The sequence below is a fragment of the Arachis ipaensis genome, chromosome B6, assembly GCF_059453495.1.
Source record: "Arachis ipaensis isolate K30076 ecotype BB chromosome B6, ASM5945349v1, whole genome shotgun sequence".
In the NCBI taxonomy this organism is placed as follows: domain Eukaryota; kingdom Viridiplantae; phylum Streptophyta; class Magnoliopsida; order Fabales; family Fabaceae; genus Arachis; species Arachis ipaensis.
In genome coordinates, this window is record NC_142441.1 from 15,238,323 (window position 1) to 15,257,501 (window position 19,179).

At 34.6% G+C, this 19,179-nt stretch overlaps 3 protein-coding genes across 4 annotated transcripts; all 3 read left to right on the forward strand.

Moving 5' to 3' along the window:
• The first annotated feature begins 5,196 nt into the window (after positions 1-5,196).
• On the forward strand, positions 5,197-6,101 carry LOC107645863 (histone H2AX). The gene is made up of 2 exons (XM_016349992.3): positions 5,197-5,490; positions 5,693-6,101. Exons 1-2 carry the CDS (start codon positions 5,290-5,292, stop codon positions 5,912-5,914), a joined length of 423 nt encoding a protein of 140 aa, XP_016205478.1. The 5' UTR covers positions 5,197-5,289; the 3' UTR covers positions 5,915-6,101.
• Positions 6,102-7,346: 1,245 nt separating this feature from the next.
• LOC107645862 (stress regulated protein) lies at positions 7,347-9,498 on the forward strand. Of its 2 annotated transcripts, none has more exons than XM_016349990.3 (7): positions 7,347-7,702; positions 7,773-8,021; positions 8,167-8,253; positions 8,354-8,500; positions 8,716-8,742; positions 8,860-8,955; positions 9,054-9,498. In XM_016349990.3, exons 1-7 carry the CDS (start codon positions 7,487-7,489, stop codon positions 9,252-9,254), a joined length of 1,023 nt encoding a protein of 340 aa, XP_016205476.1. In that variant the 5' UTR covers positions 7,347-7,486; the 3' UTR covers positions 9,255-9,498. The 2 variants fall into 2 exon arrangements, with proteins under 2 accessions (XP_016205476.1, XP_016205477.1); XM_016349991.3 differs by having other exon boundaries at positions 7,773-7,991.
• An 883-nt stretch (positions 9,499-10,381) lies between these two features.
• LOC107646485 (DHHC-type zinc finger family protein) lies at positions 10,382-13,351 on the forward strand. Its single transcript, XM_088490491.1, has 10 exons — positions 10,382-10,661; positions 10,745-10,838; positions 10,917-11,011; positions 11,107-11,274; positions 11,368-11,440; positions 11,571-11,623; positions 11,876-11,967; positions 12,070-12,122; positions 12,228-12,353; positions 12,693-13,351. The coding sequence occupies exons 1-10, from the start codon at positions 10,513-10,515 to the stop codon at positions 12,966-12,968; spliced, it is 1,179 nt and encodes a 392-aa protein (XP_088346617.1). The 5' UTR covers positions 10,382-10,512; the 3' UTR covers positions 12,969-13,351.
• Positions 13,352-19,179: the final 5,828 nt, after the last annotated feature.

Consider the following 19,179-nt stretch of genomic DNA (forward strand, 5'->3'; position numbering starts at 1 on the left):
AAAAAACATAATTCCCATCATAATACAAATACAATCCATAATATCCTCTTGTCTTCCGAGGCTAATCTAGCAAAAACTTTTAATACTAGATTAATTGCTACACTTAATATCAATCAATTTCAAATACAAAATTAACAATGGAATAAATTTTAAACTTCCAAATAAAAATTTAGCAACAATTGTACAAACAATTGAACAAACAGAAATAGAAGCTCAGAAAGTTAACCATGTCAAACAATTGAACAAACCCTAAGTCCTCAAATATTGAAAAGAAACTTACGAAACTAATAAGAGAAAGAGACTTAGTATAGAAGATGACGACAAACGAGAGGTGATGACGACAAAAGAAAAGAATGATGTGGTGACGACAACGAGGGTGTAGGAAGCAGCAATGATGAGCGGCAAAAAGGTTGCTGGAGACAGCGATGACGCTGCTAGGGGTGATGACTATTCTTCTGGAGGCGGTGACGACGAGGAAGTTCGATTAGGAGGCAGCGAGGATGATTAACGAGCGTGAAGCAGAAGACAGCGACGTTGTTGAGCTAGTAGGGCGACGATGAGGCAGCTACAACAATGTTTTGAAAATCGATTCGAACTAGTCGGGTGAATCGGTCGAACTGGAAACCAGTACAAAGAACGACTTAGCCTAATGCAAAAATTGGACACCAAAAAAACTGAAAAATCAGCCGAAAATTAGTTGGTTGGATCGAACCAGAAACCGATTGATTTTTAAAATATTGCCTAAATTGCTTCGTTTTGGGTTCGTGAAAGGGGAAAACCAAATCAAAATTCACAATCTTCATTATGTGCTACAAATTTTCATCAATATCTTCACATCAGAATTAAAGTGCAAACTCTAGAGTCTATAAATGATTCTATTTCCATCTTCTTCAGTTCTTCCTTGCGCAGTCGCACCCAACCGCCGATATCATTACCAACGTAGATCATTCCATCGTCATCATCGCCACTCTTTCGCTAGCTTGTACTGCCGTCATCATACCTCTCTACTCTTTTTTTTATCACCTGTACTAGAAAAGTCTAATCCAAGAAGCTAACGAAGTAAGAAACATTCCACTAAGAAGAACAAGAAATATCCGTTGTACTCAAGGAGAGAGGTGAGAAATGGAAGAAGGAGGAAGAAGATATTTTTGATGAAAGAAAGAAAAAGAAGATCTAAAAGGGTAGAATTGAAAAATAAATATAAAAAAGATTGTCTATGTCTAAAAATTTGTGTTCCACTTTTTACTGCAGTACACAAATATTATATATTTGTGTATTTTTATGTCTATAGAAAATTTGTGTCTCAACAAACAAACAATAAATATGTACTACGATATCTATATCTCATCTATATCTCAATATATATGTCTCTCTAACCAAATACTAGCTTAATTTTTTTAGGATTTACAATAAGTTATATTAAGGTAACTGGCTAACATGATTTGGGCTATTAGAGGCCCATACGTTGATATGCCCAGCTTTATTTTTTTGTCTTATTTATATGATTTTTTTAAAACATTTTGTTATATGATAAATTATATAAAAAAATTATATATTTCTTATTATACTAATATAATACATTAAATCTAAATTATATATATTAATAATTAAATTACATAAAATACACTTATTTTTAAATTAAAAATTAAGATATAATTAAACTAATAAATATTTTTATGGTTGCTTTTTATTAATCTATAATATATAATATCATAAATTATATATATATATATATATATATTTTTTGATATTTGGTCTTTTTTTATATTTAATCCTTATATTTTATTGCGTAAGTATTATAGTTTCTTTTTTGATCATTTATTACAATTATTTTAATTTTTAACTTATTCATATCGTGTTGTATATTTCGTTAAATGATATTGATATTGATTTTCATCAAAGTGGTAATTGTTATTGTTTATATCCTGACCCAGTGTATAGTTAAGCCAAAAAATAAGTAAAGCCCAATCAACATATAAGGGTTTCACCAACACTTATCCAACTTTATGAAAGTCGGGCTCGACGACGGCATTACCACCCCTACCTACTCGAATCAGTAATTAACTCTTACAATTTCTTCCATTCATCTAGAAGGGAGATCTTAATAACCTTCCTAACAAAGGGAACGATTATCCACCATCAAAAGTGGAGCTACTCTAAAAGGTGGTTATTGACTCTACATTTACGCCTATAAAATATCCTGACACTCTCAAGTATACTTCAAACCCAATCTACTAAAAACCTGCCTAAAACTGACGACGAAGGGATTTGGAAGAAAAATTCGAGAAGCTAGAGACTGATCTTCAAGTCGGAGAACCCATGCTGATTGGGAAAAAATCCCCCTTTGATGTGAAGATCCATTCACATAAGAGATCATACGGGCTAAGGCTCCCAAAACTTCAAAAGTCTAGACATAGACCTCTATAATGGAACAACTGACCCGATACACCATCTAAGTAACTTTAATGTACTTGGCTGACGCATTGGACGCAACTCGTTGTAAAGGTTTTCCGATGACGTTAACCAAGGCGGCAATAAAGTGGTTTGATAGCCTACCACCCAGGTCTATAACTTATTTCGACGACCTTGCAAGGAGTTTCCTCGGACGACGGCATCTCATCACTAGAACTATCCCAAAAGGAGTCTTGACTTCACGTTCAGGCCCAAAACCATCTGTTTCAGGTAATCCTTAGAACAATGACAAACTTTACGAATTTTGATAATTGATGACAAACTTTGATGTTGACATTTTATGTTTGATTGTTTCTTTTATTATTTAATTTTTGAGTTTGTATTTGAATGAAATTATAACATTGTGGTTGATGTAATACTTTCAATTTGGATAATATTTTAAAGTTTGTATTAGATTATAACTATATTTTAATATATTTATTTATTATTTAATTATAAAATAATTATTTTGATTGAACCACGGTTAAACTAGTTGAACTAATAAATCAGTATGCCAATAACTAAAACGGTTCGATAATTAGTTCGTTTTTTCATAACCTTGAGCAACAGTGAGTGAGGGAGCGGTGACCGACGACGAGGTTGAGTTAAGAGTGTTTTGCATATGTGTGAGAGTGAAAGAACGTTAAAAGAATGTGAGGGAAGAGAGGGATGCAGTGCGCAGAAGATGATGGTTATATATATGTTCTTGTATGGATACCTTGAGGAGAGCTCGGCTTCTATAAAATATCATACCTTTATAGGTGGAATGTAATAGGCCGGTTACACTGTTTTTGGTCATCTGTATTGAAGAGCGGTTATTGGAATTTAATGGGTAATGATGCATGGTCGGACGTTTTGATTTCAGGATACAATCTGTTGAGCTTGGGTGCAACGTAAGATACCGAGCTATAATGTAACTTGTCGAGTTATGATTGGTAATGCCGAGTTATGATGTTAGGTTTGTAACGGCCGGATCAATATATATGAGAGATAATTTAGTTATTTTACATATTATAGGGGTACTTATGGACAAAGATTGTTTCTCTTATTCTCATTCTCGTCCCATTTTTTAACTAGTACTCGTTTTTCATCTCGGTGTAAAAAAAGACGCAAATTCTTTTTCGTGTGAGAGAGAGACGTGTATCATAGAATGGTGTGAGAAGAGAAGTTTTTGACGTTGTTATGGGTTATACAAATTGGTGCCTCCAATTTTTTTGTATTGTTTTTTTTTTTCTAAACAAATAATCACAAATCGGACGGTCCAATTTGTGGTTTAGAAAATAAAAAAAATTTAATCTTGAAATCGGACCCTCCGATTTTTATTTTCAAAAATTAAAAAAAAATTAAAAATACAAATTGGACCATCCGATTTGATCATTATCTTTTCCATACAAAGAACTCGCATGGTCCGAATTCTTCACACTGAAACTGAGCAAAAACTGTCCCACACATTAGTGTAGTACCCCAAGAACCCATAATCATGCACAACACAAAGAAAATTTCCATAACAAAAAAAATGAGCCAAAAAAAAGATCCCATACCCGTTCAAGTTCTTTTCGGGACTTTGGTGGATATGGCGAGCAAGGAATAACGACATCTTTAATCCCCATGAAACTTAGCCTCCGGAAAAAGTCATTTGTCTGGCATTAACTTCAGAAAAGGAGCTTAGAAATATTTTTGAATTACAACGTATGTCCCTTCCCTCTACTCTAAATGGTTTTTGGAATCCCCCATCCATTGGTACTTTTAAGATTAATTGTGATGCTAGTTATTTTGGTTCGGGTGATAGTGTTGGTTTTGCTTGTGTTATTAGAGATTGTAATGGGAGCTGGCAAAGGGGGTGTTTGGGAATGATTGAGAGTAATAGTATTCTTCAAGGAGAATTGTTTGCTATTTGGAGAGGATATCTCTTAGCTTGGGATGTGGGTCAACGAGATGTTATTTGTGAGACGGATTGTGTGGAAGCATTTAATCTTGTTACTCAAGATGGTTTTGGGTTTATTGATCCACTGGTGCTCAAAATAAGAGATATCATGCATTGGAATTGGCGTGTTGACTTTCGTTTGATTATGAGAGATGCAAACACGGTGGCAGATACTATGGCAAAGATGGCGATGAAGTTACAACTTTCGCATGTGGAGCTTCTTTCACCTTGGAAGGAGTTTAAGAGTAGTCTTAAACGGGACTGTCCCTCTATTTAAGCAGTTCCTTGTTTTGTTTCTTTTGTTTTTCTTTGTTTAATTTATTTCAGTCACCAAAAAAAATAGATAAATTTTTGCCGATACATTTTCCGCCGGAAAAAAATTACCATTCCTAGTTGATTACATACATGTAGAATCGTAGGTTTTTGGTACATGAAACAAGGCAATACAACTTTTTTTTGGTCATGAGTCATGACACATGACTTTTGAACAAAATTACAGATTAATGTTGCTATATGCCTATATCTATACTTTTAGTAAATACTATTTTGATACTTAATATTTTTTAACCATAAATTTGCATTTTTTAATTTTATTAATTAAAAAATAATTTAAATGTATAGTTAATTAATAGTAATAATCATATTTTTATATGAATATTAGGGCGCGGGTTATTCGAAAGTGCCGAAAAACGAAAAAGCAGTTTCCCGCGAATCTGAGTGTTGATGCCACGCTGGCGATCCGTGCCTCACCATCCCGACTAATCAGCGCTTAGGTTACGCCCCTATATAATAAGCTTGTTCCACTTACAGATTCTCAATGTGCTTCTCCACTCTCTAACATACTCTGCAATCGTCTTCGCACCGAATCACAAATTCTAGGGTTAGGGTTCCCAAATTTCACCGTCGATCACAGAATGAGTTCCACCGCTGGATCAACCAAGGGCGGAAGGGGCAAGCCAAAGGCCTCCAAATCCGTTTCAAGGTCTCAAAAGGCTGGTCTTCAGTTCCCCGTAGGAAGGATCGCCAGGTTCCTTAAGGCTGGAAAGTACGCCGAGCGTGTCGGCGCCGGCGCTCCGGTATACCTCTCTGCGGTGCTTGAGTACCTAGCCGCTGAGGTTCGTTTTATTTCTTCGATTTTCTTCAATTTCTCCGTCTTGATTTATTAGTGGATTCGCTGTATCGATAATCACTTGGAACGGTTCTTGTTTCCATTATCGATATTATCAATCCATATTATTGTACTTATCTTATTTGCTTTCTGTATCTGGTGGTTAATTTTGTGAAATTGGAAATGATCGAGTGTTTTGTGTGATTTAGGTTTTGGAACTAGCTGGCAACGCTGCAAGGGACAACAAGAAGAACCGTATTGTTCCGAGGCACATTCAACTTGCAGTGAGGAACGATGAGGAGCTTAGCAAGCTTCTTGGATCTGTGACCATTGCCAATGGTGGTGTTTTGCCAAATATCCATCAGACTCTTCTTCCAAAGAAGGCTGGAAAAGGGAAGGACGAGATTGGGTCTGCTTCTCAGGAGTTCTAGGGTTTTTTGTAGGCTATGAATTAGGCTATAGGTTTTTACTTTTTCTGCGGTTGTAAAATACATGTTTTATTTCCTTATATCGGTTGCTACCAATGGATATAATGCCTTATCAATCCACTGAGCTTGATGGAATATTATGCTACTCTTTGAATGGATATGAATGCAAAATCCTTTTTTTGTTACTCAATCTTGCGCAAATGTTTGAAGTTCGAAGTGATCTTAGTTGTTCAATGTACTTTGTATAAAGCACGTGTTAGTGATCATTTCTTTTGATGCTTAAGGATTTGTTTTCTGCTGTTTAGTGCTCTGCTTCTGTGAAGCATGTCTCGCCGTTACTTTGTTTAATGGCTGGGGCGAGAAACCCAAATTATTGGCTAATTGACTTTGTTCTGTTGGTTCTCCTTTGATTAAAAGCGCAGCTGTTATTCCATTTTCTTCTGTCTATTTGTACATGTTGTGTAGAAGGGTGTTGGATATCGTATAGAATATCGGTTTTAAAAATCTTATTTGGTTTGAGTTATATACATTGAGCTGCAATTCTGTTAGCGAGGTAGAATATTGTTAAGGGTTCAAAGATATACCAATATGAAGTTCCCGATGATGCAATGTTGACTGTTGAGATATTGATTTACTTGTCCGGTAATAATATGCTAGTGCTTGGACTAATGTTGGGTTATTTTGTTGGTACCCAGTTTACATGCCTTCTTTGTTTGATCGTGCCTTACTGCGTTTGAAAGGTTTTGTAAGGCGTAAGCATTCAATCCAATGACTCATCTGGTAGCAAACATTGACTTACATATGCAAACGTGTCTACATTTCAGTGTAACTGCGTCATGCTTGTAGACGCTGGGCGGTTATCTGTTCCTGCTTGTTATAAACGACGTCGTTAAATTTTACTTTTGGTCTGACTTTTTCAGAGAATAGATTTTTTTAATTTTTTTTAAACTAACCAAGAATAAATATGAAAAAGAAAGCAATGCCTTTTCGAGTTTAGGAATATCCATATAATATATAAAGGAAAATTTGTATTTTTTGATTTCAAAATATCTTTTATTATATATTTTTCTTTTAAAAAATTATTTTATTAATTTTGAGAGTTAAACTCAATAATTTTTTGATTTGTGTAACATTTACTATTTTAACTAATATCAAATTTGTTATTATTGTTTATATTTATTTTATAAATTAATAAATACGATAATACCTATTAATACATTAATATTATAATATGTGTAATATATTTGTTAATTTATTATTTTATTTATCAAATATGTATAATAGTAACAAACATAAACTGTAATATTCATGACCTGATTGTCCTATTTTTTGAAGCAACTACCAACAATTGTTTTTACTTAGATTTTCCAAAAAAGAAAAGAAAAGAAAAGAAGAAATCTATACGAAGGAGTTGGAGGTTCAGATAAAATAAATTTAAAATTGATTTAGAAAATGGTGGTGTCATTTATGTGGTGAAGAAGGCATGGAATAGAAACGCAAGCATGGGTGGTACTGGAGACATGGAAAACAATAAAACGGTTGTAGAGTTGTAGTTGATTTTGATCCGTGACAATAATGGGTAGTTTGCCTGTGATGCAGTGTGTGGGTGTGGGTTTAAAAGTTAGGTTGAGAATCCGATGTTGTTCAAACGTTGGGGTGAGCACTAAGCTGGAAGCGCTTGAACAGATTGATAAGGAGCTATCAAAGGGTAATGACAGAGCTGCCCTTGCTCTTATCAAGGATTTGCAGGGTAAGCCCGCTGGCCTTCGCTGTTTCGGCGCTGCCACCCAGGTTTGTTTCTTACTCGTAACAACTTGCATCTTTCTTTTCTTTTCTTGTTTTTCATTGATGTGCAGTGCAGGTGCCTCAAAGGCTTTACTCTTTGGATGAATTGAAGCTCAATGGAATCGACACTTTGTCTCTTCTTTCTCCGGAAGATACCACTCTTGGTTCCATACAAAGAAACCTGCAGATTGCTGCTATTGCTGCTGGCCTCGCTGCGTACAATGCCTTTGGGATTTCGCCTCACCAGATTTTTTATATATCCTTGGCCTTACTTTTTCTCTGGACATTTGACTCCGTAATCTACTCTTTTTCACCCATACTTAGGGTTTGATCGATTCAACTTTTGGGGATTATCTGTTATTATACATTTCTCATGTTTTGTTTCATCACTTCAACTTCATTGATGCTGCAATGAACACCTATAGCAGAATGATTTGATCAACCGTGCTTGTTGGATTTATTGATTCCAGGTCTCTTTTGGTGGAGGCATAGGTAGCTTGGTTCTTGATACAATTGGTCACGGCGTCAGTCCGAAATACCACAATAGGGTTATTCAAGTCAGATAGATGCCATCTTCTCTTTGCAAGTACTGTAGTACTTAACTGTAAAATCATCGTAATGACGATGAAGTGACCGTGGCAACATTTATTTATGCAGCATGAAGCTGGCCATTTTCTAGTTGCTTATCTAGTAGGAATACTTCCTAAAGGATATACTCTTTCTAGTTTGGATGCTTTCAAGAAGGAGGGATCCCTCAATGTTCAAGCTGGCACTGCTTTTGTTGATTTTGAGTTTATTGAAGAGGTAGCTAAGCTTGCTTGCTTTCTTTAGTCCTTACATTTTTTAGTTCCATAAGGTTTCCTATTTGTGACTTTGAGTTGGACTCCCAAGTCCAAATCAATTATGTAACTGATGTATTAGTTGCATTATTCTACATTGAAGATTTTGCCTATAATCATGTTCTCTGAGCTGCATTTATTTGACATCTGCTGATTGTTAGCATCTTCCTTGTCGTTCAGGTTAATGCCGGGAAATTATCAGCTAGGGTATGTTATCATACTGATATAGTGATATACAGTAGTTTTCGCTTTTTTGCGTATTCTAAGTTTCTTTCTGTTGATGCTGTATGGACTCCAAAGTCTGATTATGTGATTTGCCATTAGACACTGAACAGATTTTCATGTATAGCCCTGGCCGGTGTGTCGACCGAGTATCTCATATATGGATTTGCTGAAGGAGGTCTTGATGACATAAGAAAGGTTTATGCAGTTCTTCTTAACTTGTTTTCTTGGTCATTGCAAGTTGAAGGCTCACAGGGCATACACAGTTCTAACTGAATTTTCTTAACTGTAAATAGTTGGATTTGTTGCTCAAGGGCCTGGGTTTCACACAGAAGAAGGCAGATTCTCAAGTTAGATGGTCTGTGCTAAACACAATCTTACTCTTGCGGCGGCATGAAGCAGCTCGAGCTCGGCTTGCTGAGGCAATGAGCAAGGGATACTCTGTTGGATCCTGCATTGACATTATAGAAAATTCTATTGATGTTTCAGACCTCTAGTTGAAACTGTTCTCCACGATACATTTATTTGAACTTCCAAGAACTTCATTTGGTGTTTCCCTGCTCCATTCTTGTAGGAGCGACCTGTGAATATGTTTTGTTACAATGGGGAACAGCAATGGAAGGATTGTTTAAAGAGAATGGGACTGTTTATAATTCAGCATTTGATTTGGATGCACTTGAAGAAGTTAATGCTCTCATTGTAATTATTCATTTGCGAATAAAACATTGAAAATTCTGAGCATATGGAAAAAATTCTATTGAAAATTCCTCCAAAGACAATTGACATTTGAGAAAAGGACAAATAGGTCCCTGACCTTTTGTCCTGTGGACATTTTTGTCCCTAACAATTGAAAAATACTTTTAAGTCCCTGACCTTCACAAAACTTGGACGGATCAGTCTCTCTGTCCAAATGCCTCTGTTAGGGACTGATCCGTCCAAATGTCTCCGTCAGGGACTGATCCGTCCAAGTTTTGTGAAGGTCAGGGACTTAAAAGTATTTTTCAATAGTCAGGGATAAAAATGTCCGCGGAACAAAAGGTTAGGGACCTATTTGTCCTTTTCTCTTGACATTTTAATGACGAAATAATGAACGATAACTTTCTTGGCGAAATAGTGAAAAAGTATGCGAAAAATGAATATTTTATATCCAACTGATTAATTCTATTTGACAAATTCATTCGATCTTTAATGAGAAATGTTATTTGTACAAGAAAATCAGTTACTAAAATTAGTCACCAATATATTTGTGTATAAATACATGTGTGGTTTAATTTATTTTCAATGTGCATTTGTATTTCAGCATGTATTTTATATTTGATGGTTGATTTTAGTGTATACGGAACATATTCCATCTTTAATTAACTATAAATGCCATAAATGAATTGTGATATGTATATCTTGTTTAAAGCAAGAAGTCAAGTCATTTGGATTAAATTGATTTATTTGATTTAAAAAAAAAACAATTAATAACTTCAAAATTTATTTTGTGTTGTATATAAAATGTTTTATACATCGTGCAATTATACTTGTTTTTTAAGATAATTATTTACGTGGTTAATATAAAAAATAATAATGCGATATTGTATAATTAGATATGTTTGTAAAACTACTTTATTGTCTCAGAGCATCAAAGTTAAATTCAAATAGAAATGTGTAGAAATGGGTAAAAACTAAAAAGTGGTGTAGAAGTTACTTGAATTGAAATCTAGGAACAAAAAAGAAAGAAGAATTGAGGGTGATGGTGGTGGAAGAGTGATGGGTGTTGAGTGGGTTTTGGTGTGCCACGGCCTGGTGACTGCTCTGGTTGTTGTCTCCTTCCTCTGCGGCCGCTGGCCAATCTTCGAAGGCACTTTCATCCAACGCATTCACTACTTCCTCACTTTCGGCTTCTACGATTACTTCCTGTCCGTACTCCCAACCTCTCTCTTTCTCTCGCTTCAACTTTCATTTCATTCTCATTTCAATTTCGATTTCGATGTCTCTGCAGGCGTTTCGTCGGTGCCGTTTTCGGCGCCAAGGGTGCGGATGCAGTTCTCTCCGTCGAAAATTTCTGCTGCGATCGCCCCAATCCTCTTCTTCAGGTTCCGATTTCTATTTGGATTAGTTTTCTCAATTCCATTTCGATCCATCTGCTAATTAATTCGGTTGATTAATGCCAGATCATATATCTCGCCATAATCGGTTCAACATATTATTTCGTTGTAAAATCGTGTTTTGCATATATTCCTGGATACTACTTAGGTGATTTTCACAGGTATTAGTTACATTCTCTGAAGGTCCACAAAATATTTTGCTCTTTATTACTATTTTTAGAGGAAGAGTTTTGTTAGACATCATATTTTATTTTAGGTACACAAGCTTCTTGGCAGTTGCTGTTGGAATTCTGCTCTTTCTTTTGACCAGCTTTTCTGATCCAGGGACAGTGAAGGCTCAGAATGTTTCTCACTATCTTTCTGCTTATCCTTATGATAACATTATTTATGAAGAGAAGGAGTGTTCCACTTGCAAAATTCTCAAGTGAGTTTGTTAGCCGGAAACTATCAAATTTTCTTGAGATTTTGGTCTTGGCTAAATCCAAAGTAAAATGGCTTTGAATATTGTAATTTGCAGACCTGCTAGGTCAAAACACTGCAGCATTTGTGATCGATGTGTTGCACGCTTCGATCATCATTGTGGATGGATGGTTAGCATATTAAAAAAAATATTTGTTTGTGTTGATCCTTGTAACAAATCATAACCCCCCCCCCCCCCCCTCCTCTTTTCTTCTTTTCTTTTCTTTTTCTATGTTGCACTGAAGGTTATTATGCTTGCAGAACAATTGCATAGGGGAGAAAAATACTCGGTACTTCATGGCTTTTCTTTTATGGTGAGTTTTCTGTGAGGTGCATGAGTGTGTTTTAGTTGTGGAAATGTAGTCTTACATGAGAATATATATATTAACATGCACTTGCCAGTATGCTATTTTGGTGGTATAAAGTCTCTTACTTGCTAATTTCCACTCTTTAATGGTAATACAGATATAGTGGCTAATATAAGCTTTACCATACATATGCACTAAATTCTAGATATTCTTTAATTTTTATTCCATTCGTGTACTTGATTCTTTCATGTCTTGTAGGCATTTCCTTTTGTGCATGTATGGCACAGTTGCCATTGGGTTGGTTCTTGCTGGAAGACTAAAAGAATTAAAAGTTGTCTATATTCTAACTGGTAATATAGATTTCCTAGTACTATCTATGTATTTTAAAGTTGAGTTGTTTCTTATGCCAAATTTGAGACTTATGTGGTTATGCCCTTGTTTTGACTTTCCAGTTTATTATGGAGTAGAAAATTCTTTTTTGGATTTAGCTCCTCATGTTGTACAGGTGAGGGTTTACTTTATCTTTCTGTGTAATTGTTGATTGTTATGTATGTCTATTTTCATTCCTTATTTTCCATTTAGTAGTTAATGGTGGTTTATTATTATACAGTGGTTATTGGGATCGTACAACACTCAGATACTGCTTATGGTTTTCCTTGCAATTGTTGCAATGCTGTTGGCTGGTTTCTTTGGTTACCATGCAAAGCTTTGCCTTAGCAACACTACCACTAATGAGGTACTACATATGACCTTGAAATAATCTTATAAGTAAATTTGTACTAAATTACAAGGTGCCAGGAAACATGCAAGGAAACTTTTTATTTCATCACCTGAAAACAAAAGTTGCTGTATTGTAGAGATTGATTGCTATTCCATTGAATAGTTTAGCTAAAGATGTCTAAATATCATATAATTGTTATGTCAAAAGAAGCTAGAATGAGTATCTGATTAAGTTGTCCTGAATGCGGATAATGTATATTAACTGTGATATATGATATGTAATTGATACATTTACATTGATTCACAATTCCAGTACCATTGGTATGTGAAACTAAAGGTTTCTTTGTGGTCACAGACCTACAAGTGGCAAGACTACATGGACTGGCAAAGGAAGCTCAAAGAAGCACAGGCTAGTGCCGAAGCCCTAAAACAAAGCATCAATGGAATGACCAGTGAAAAGCGACCTGTGGTAAGCAAATGGAGATCTTTCTTCCGAAGATCACCTCTTGAAGATGTGGTAGTTGTTAAGAATAATATTTACGATAAAGGATTCATTAACAATATCTGGGAGGTTATTTCGCCTCTCTCAACGAGGCGAACACTGACCCAAACCAAATTGAAGTCCAGCTGAGTACACTCTTAACATACGTCGTTTCTTAGTTATTGAAGACCTTGATAGTTAGGTTGCACATAAATTGAGTTGGTAGCCTGTTTATACGGCTGTTTAGCCTAATAAATCGTCGTGAAAAGTGAAAACCATAATGCTATGTTATTCCTGTTGAGGAGTCAGTGAAGGACTAGTTGTTAGTTAGCCGTTGGCTTTGTAACGTGAGTGCGTGCATTTCTTTTGGGAGGTTTCTGTTGTAATATTAGTTTTTTTTTTTTTTTTTTTAATTTAATTTTATCATCCAACAAAGGATAAAATGTATAAGTAGGTAGTGCTTTTGAAATGGGGTGAAATAGATATATGAGCAAGTGTTGGCATACAATTATAAGGGGGTTTGAAGTTTGAAACATTTTCTTTATTGATCGTCTTTCTGGCGTCTTTTATTTTTTACTTCGATTTTACCGTGTCTATTTACTATTTCTTCCCTTTGTGGCTTTGGTAATAAAAATGATGTCTTGCTGAAAATATTTTGCAATTTTTATGCTCTCAAATGTGGCTAATTTTTTTAATTATGGAAACTCAGAATGTGTTATGTTCAATTATGGAGAAGTAGTGTATTTCTTATAGATATGGATATATTTTTTTAAAATTAGAATCCACAAATTAGAAGCTCAGTTTTGTCTTGCAAACAAAATTTAAGATCCGATTTGGGATCATGAAGAAATCTGAGCCTTGGATTTGTGTGAATTGAAATTTTTTTAAGTGATAAATTAATCGGTGGGTTGATTGAAATTTTTTTAAGTGATAAACAAATTGGTGGGTTGGTTTTGTGAAAAAAATATAAACGACAAATCTGATTCCTAAATTTGTATTTTTTAAAAAAAAAATTAAAAATCACAAAAAAATACACCAAGTATCTACATTGTCGAAAAACAGTTTGAACCACAACACCAAAAATAAACGCTAAAAATAAAAAGCACCAATGTGTCCTGTGTAGTTACGTTTTTGTGAAACTAATTCTATGCAAAATTAATTTTAATTTTAAGTATTTTATTTTGATAGTTCCGATTATGGCAAAAGTAATAAATCTGTCTTTTCTCTTGGAATCTATTTGAGTCGACAATTAATTTTGATATCTAGAATCAGGAAATGGATAATGCCACTAAGTTTGATAATACTATTTTTTTCTTCAAATTTATGTATGTATAATACAAAAAAGTTGTGTCGAGTGATATTATCATTTTTCATATAATCAAACAATATAACTTCTATAACATCCTCAAGCTAAAAACAAAATTTTCTTTTCACTCTTTTGTGACATCCCTTCTTCTTTATACTGTTTTGAACTCAATTCCCATATCTTTAGCTTACTTTATGATGAGTCATTTACGGAACTGTGTGAAAAGTGATAAAAAGAGTAACTTGCCATATGGTATGTTTTTGACTTGCTTGAACAATTTAATGTTGATTTGAGTAACGAGTCTATTGAGAATAAAGTGTCCACAATCAAAGATGGTGGTGTATCAACATGATAAAGGTAAAGATGTTCTCTTGGAGTTTGCTACTATGACTAAGCAAATTGTAAAATCCAGCAAAGAAGCTAGAAAGCTTACATTGTAAAATAAAAAGGCTTGGCTAAAATCTCATGAAAGGGTAAACTTGCTCTTAAAGCATTTGGATTCAGTTGATGAAGACATAGCTCATTTCGAGAAAGAAGATGATGTTCTGGAATCTAATGAAGAAAATTCTGATGCCTAAGTTTGCTCCCTGTTGCTGCTGCTGCTAAATGTTCTGTTATTTTGCTCCCTGTATATTTGACTCAGTGGAACTATTTTCATCTGTCTTGAATCATTATGAACTGCATTGCTTTTTCTCCATTTTTTGCAGGGTCCCTCCTTGATGACAAAAGGGAGAGAAGAGAAAAAATGGCTGATTTGAAACTGTTATGTTTCATTGATTTGTTGTCCTGTTTTCCTCTGTTATGTTTCATTTGTTGATCTATTTTACTCTGTTTTATGCTCTGATCTGGCTTTGTTTTGAGCACTTTGTGTTAGTGGATTAATTTCGACTTGAGTTTTGATTATCATTGATAAATTTATTTGCTCAAATGCAAGTGTGCTGACTGGACTATGAATTTTATTAAGGTGTTTGAAAAGTATTTTCTTGTGAAAATATGGTTCGGTCTTAAAGGATCCAAATTCTTGAAATTTTTATCTTTTGGGAATCCTTTGGAGCTTATACACAGTCTTTGCTTTCTTGAATATTGTGTTAATCAGACACACATTAAGGAAGAGCATTTTGAACAATTGAAAGGGAGAGGATTCGGCCAAATCATCAAGAGAATTTTCTAATCCTAATCCTTTTTCAATTCAACTTTAATAATGTTTGTCATCAAGAGGGAGATTGTTGAGTTTGGAAAACTAATATCTAATTTGATGATCAAATATTATTAAATTATTAAATTCTTATTTGCTTCCAATAGGTTGTTTAATGTGTTTGTTAGTGTGCAGATTTTATATTGGGTCAAAAGGCAATATAAGTCACACTTGTTATTAATCAAGCCATGTGCAAAATTAATATAAGTGGGTGTGCTTTGAAATAAAAGAAAACCAAATTGGCCCAAATCACAAACCCAAATGGATCATTAAAGAAAAATCAGCCTTAGACAAAATTAATTCAAATATAAGTGGCTGAATTTTGAGAGTGAGTTAAGTCCAAATCAAAAGTCCATAAACTAAAGTTGATAAATCAAAAAATGAAGTCCAAGGATCTCAAGCATGCTTCATTATCCATTTACCTTGGTGGAATCCAAATTCTAATTGAAAGCATGTCTTCCACATATGCCATTCTCTATGGGTGATGGAATTCAAATTTAATTAAGTGCCTTGATAGCATGAGAGAGAAAGGATACATTGATTTGATTGCTTTTAATGCTCTACATGTTACAAGGCATGAGAAAGGGAAGTGGTTAACTCATTTTTAATTTCATTCTTCAATTACATTGAAAGTTTTCTTTCTTCTCTCTTTTTTCTCTCTTTGCATTTGGTCACCACACTGTCAGAGAAGAAAATGGTAGAAGCAAGTAATCAGAAGAAGGAAGCATAAACTAGGCATGAGTAAGTAAACTTAACTCATTTTATTTTATTTTCTTCTTTAATTACATTGCAAGCTTTTCTCTGTTCTCTCTCCTCTCTCTTTCGGTCTTGTCTAGCAGGAAAGGAGGGATGAAGCAAGCTATCAGAGAAGCTAGTAACAAGAAAGAGGCCATTGTGATGATGGCAATAAAAAAAGAAAATCTACAATATGGTGTGGTTGAGATCTTTGCCACTAAAGGTAAGGTGTGGTGAAGAAGTCTCAAGCCTTCCATAACCAAAAATGGAAGAAATCCATTTCAGCCAGAGGAAGAAGATCCCTTGGAAGCATGACTCGTCTCTACTTTTGCTCAAACACTACAGGAGGTAGCTACTGTAGCTACGTGGAGGATGAGGCAGAAGATAAGAGCAGGAGGAAGCTGTCAAGCAATCAAGGACTCATCAAGGGCTAGGAATCCTTCTTGGAGAGCAAGTCAAGATGGAAGGCCCGGATTGATGGATCTTGGTGAGAAGGGATGACACAGAGATAATTGCATGTTGGTTATAGCATTCGGTTTCCTCTCTCCTCTCTTTGGCCGAGCCAGTTTTTGCATGAAGAAGAAGTTGGCTCGGTTCAACAGTTTCAACCTTGGAGGCTTCCCCTTCTATAAATAAGGGAGAACAGTCAGGGCTTGAAGCAAGGAGAAAAGAGTGAAAAGCACAGAGTTCTTATAGCTACCCAAGCTAATAGAAGTTCTTCTCCTTCAATGTTTTTCATTTTGTATTTTTCTGTTTAGTTTTGTCTGTCTTGAGTCTCATGGAAAAAGGCAAACAGTGAGGTTTGTAAGAAAAAGCCATAGAGCGAAAAAAGACAGAGTATACAAAATTAAAAGAAAAAGCCATAGATGTCCTAGAGGTCATTTGTACATCTGTGTTGTGTTTCATGATTCTGTGAGAATCCCCTTGCAAGTTGGGTTAGCACTTAGCAGTTGAAAGCTTGGTAGGTGACTAAGTCAAGTTCAAGATTGGGGATCGATTCTAGACTTGTCCCGGATAGGAAGGGTAGTTCCTAAGGAGAATTGGTGTCTATAATCTATTTGATTATAGTGAAATTCCGTCATTATTGTGATGGAGACTGGATGTAGGCTGCACTGCACTTAGCAGCTGAATCAGGATACATCTGGGTGTGATTATCTCTCTCTATTCTACTCAAATTCTGATTCTGTTCGAATGAGACAAAATTAAAAAATATCTCCTCATTGGTTACGAGACAAAAAGAAAAAGTCTCTTGACTAATGACGAGACAAAAAGCTGAAATATCTCCTTAAGTGTTTTAAAAGGGGAGCAAGTGTTACTAAGCAAAAAAGGGATTAAGAATTTAAGATTCAACCCTCCTCCTCTTAGCCACTGTTGAGTTAAGAAATTAACTAAAGTAATTAGTGATGACAAATATTATTTTTGGTAAATAAATAATTAGTATGTATTAATTACAAATTGCATATTACTAATTATTTATTATGTATTGTAGGCCAAATCAAATTCCAAAGCCCAAATGGAATGAAAAACAAACAGAAAAGAATAGTGGGCTGAAAACAAATAGAAGCCCAAGGAAAAGAAAAGAAAGAAGTCAGATGGGTTGCTCAAATGAATACCCGAACCAAACCCAGCTTAATTTCAATTCCCTCCATCTTGTTCCAACCAAAGCAACGTTCCTCTCCTCTCAAATCAAGTCAAATCAAGACTTCAGAAAAGTAAGAAAGAGAAAGAGAGAAAAAGCTTCCTCCATAAGCTAGTAACCAAAGAAGCAAGAAAGTGAAACTAAGCTTGAAAGGCAGAAATCATCTCAACAAATCCAAACCAAATCAAGCTTAGGTTATAGGTAAATCTTTTCCTCATACATGCAACTCGCTTACATCTCTTCTTCCCAACTCTCTGCTCTATCCGAAATGGGATACAAAGGAAAGAGGATTTCTGTTCTTCCCTGCTGTGTATCTACGGTGTTAAACAAGACTTGGGGACCAAGTTGGTTTTCAAGGGCTCAGATCAAGTTGACCTTGGAAGATTTTTATGGTTGCTGTTTTATGGCTTTCGGTCAAGATGAGGAAGTCAGAGGAAAAGTTTCTTCTCTAAGAATTAAGGTGAAAAAGTGAATCTGTGGGTTGGTGAAGCTCAAGGCTCAAGGTGTTGACCTTGGAAGAAGAACCCAGCAACATGAAAGGAGATAAATGAAGCTTGCTGTTCATTCAGAAAGCAAGGAGAGAAAACCAGAGTGTGAGAACAGTGTTCTGTTAAGAAGTTCCTCTACTTGGATAATGCTTTCTTTCAAAGAAGCATTCGGCCAATACTGAAGAACTGCATCTGAGGTTTGCGAATCTGGTTTTGCACATAGCAAAGAGGCTGATGATGAAGTCAATCTCCTTCATGTTTTACTGATTGTAATGTACTTTTCTAAGTTTATCTTTCTGTAATTTCTTGAGAGAAAAGGCATTGTGAGAAAATCCAAGTAAAAGCCATGAGTGGAAAAATGTTGAGAGAAACACTTGAGAGAAAAGCCTAGAGTTATTTTCTGATTTCTTTAGGTTGGTTAAGTGTCTTGTATCTTGTACCTGTAAGGTATCCCTTTCTTAGTTGGGTTAGCACTAAGAGGAATAGTTAGGTATTAGCATAGCCAATGTCAAGTTATGTTAGAACTTGAGTGTGAAAGGATTGGGTCAATCCTGTGAAATTATTTAAATAAAAATATATATTTTTCTTAATTAAATTTATATAATACAAATTTTTTTATTATTGTGTTCATATTTAATATTATAATTTTATTTCACACAAAATAAAATTGTTATGTGTTTGTTTGCTTTTTATGTGAGTATATATATTTTTTTAATTAAATTTATATAACATAAAATCTTTTATGATTGTGTTCATATTTAATATTATAATTTTACTTTACACAAAATAAAATTTATTTAAATTTTAATATATATACATAATATATATTTAATATTATTTTTTAGGATTCTAATATTTTTTGGGTTTGGTGAATGAATTTTTAATTTATTTTTTATGTATTATTTATTTTTATTTTAATTTTAAAGTCTAGTTACTTTTTTTTTGTAAGAGTAAGGACATGTTATTTTTTTTTGTTTTAGGCTTCAGCCCAATATCTA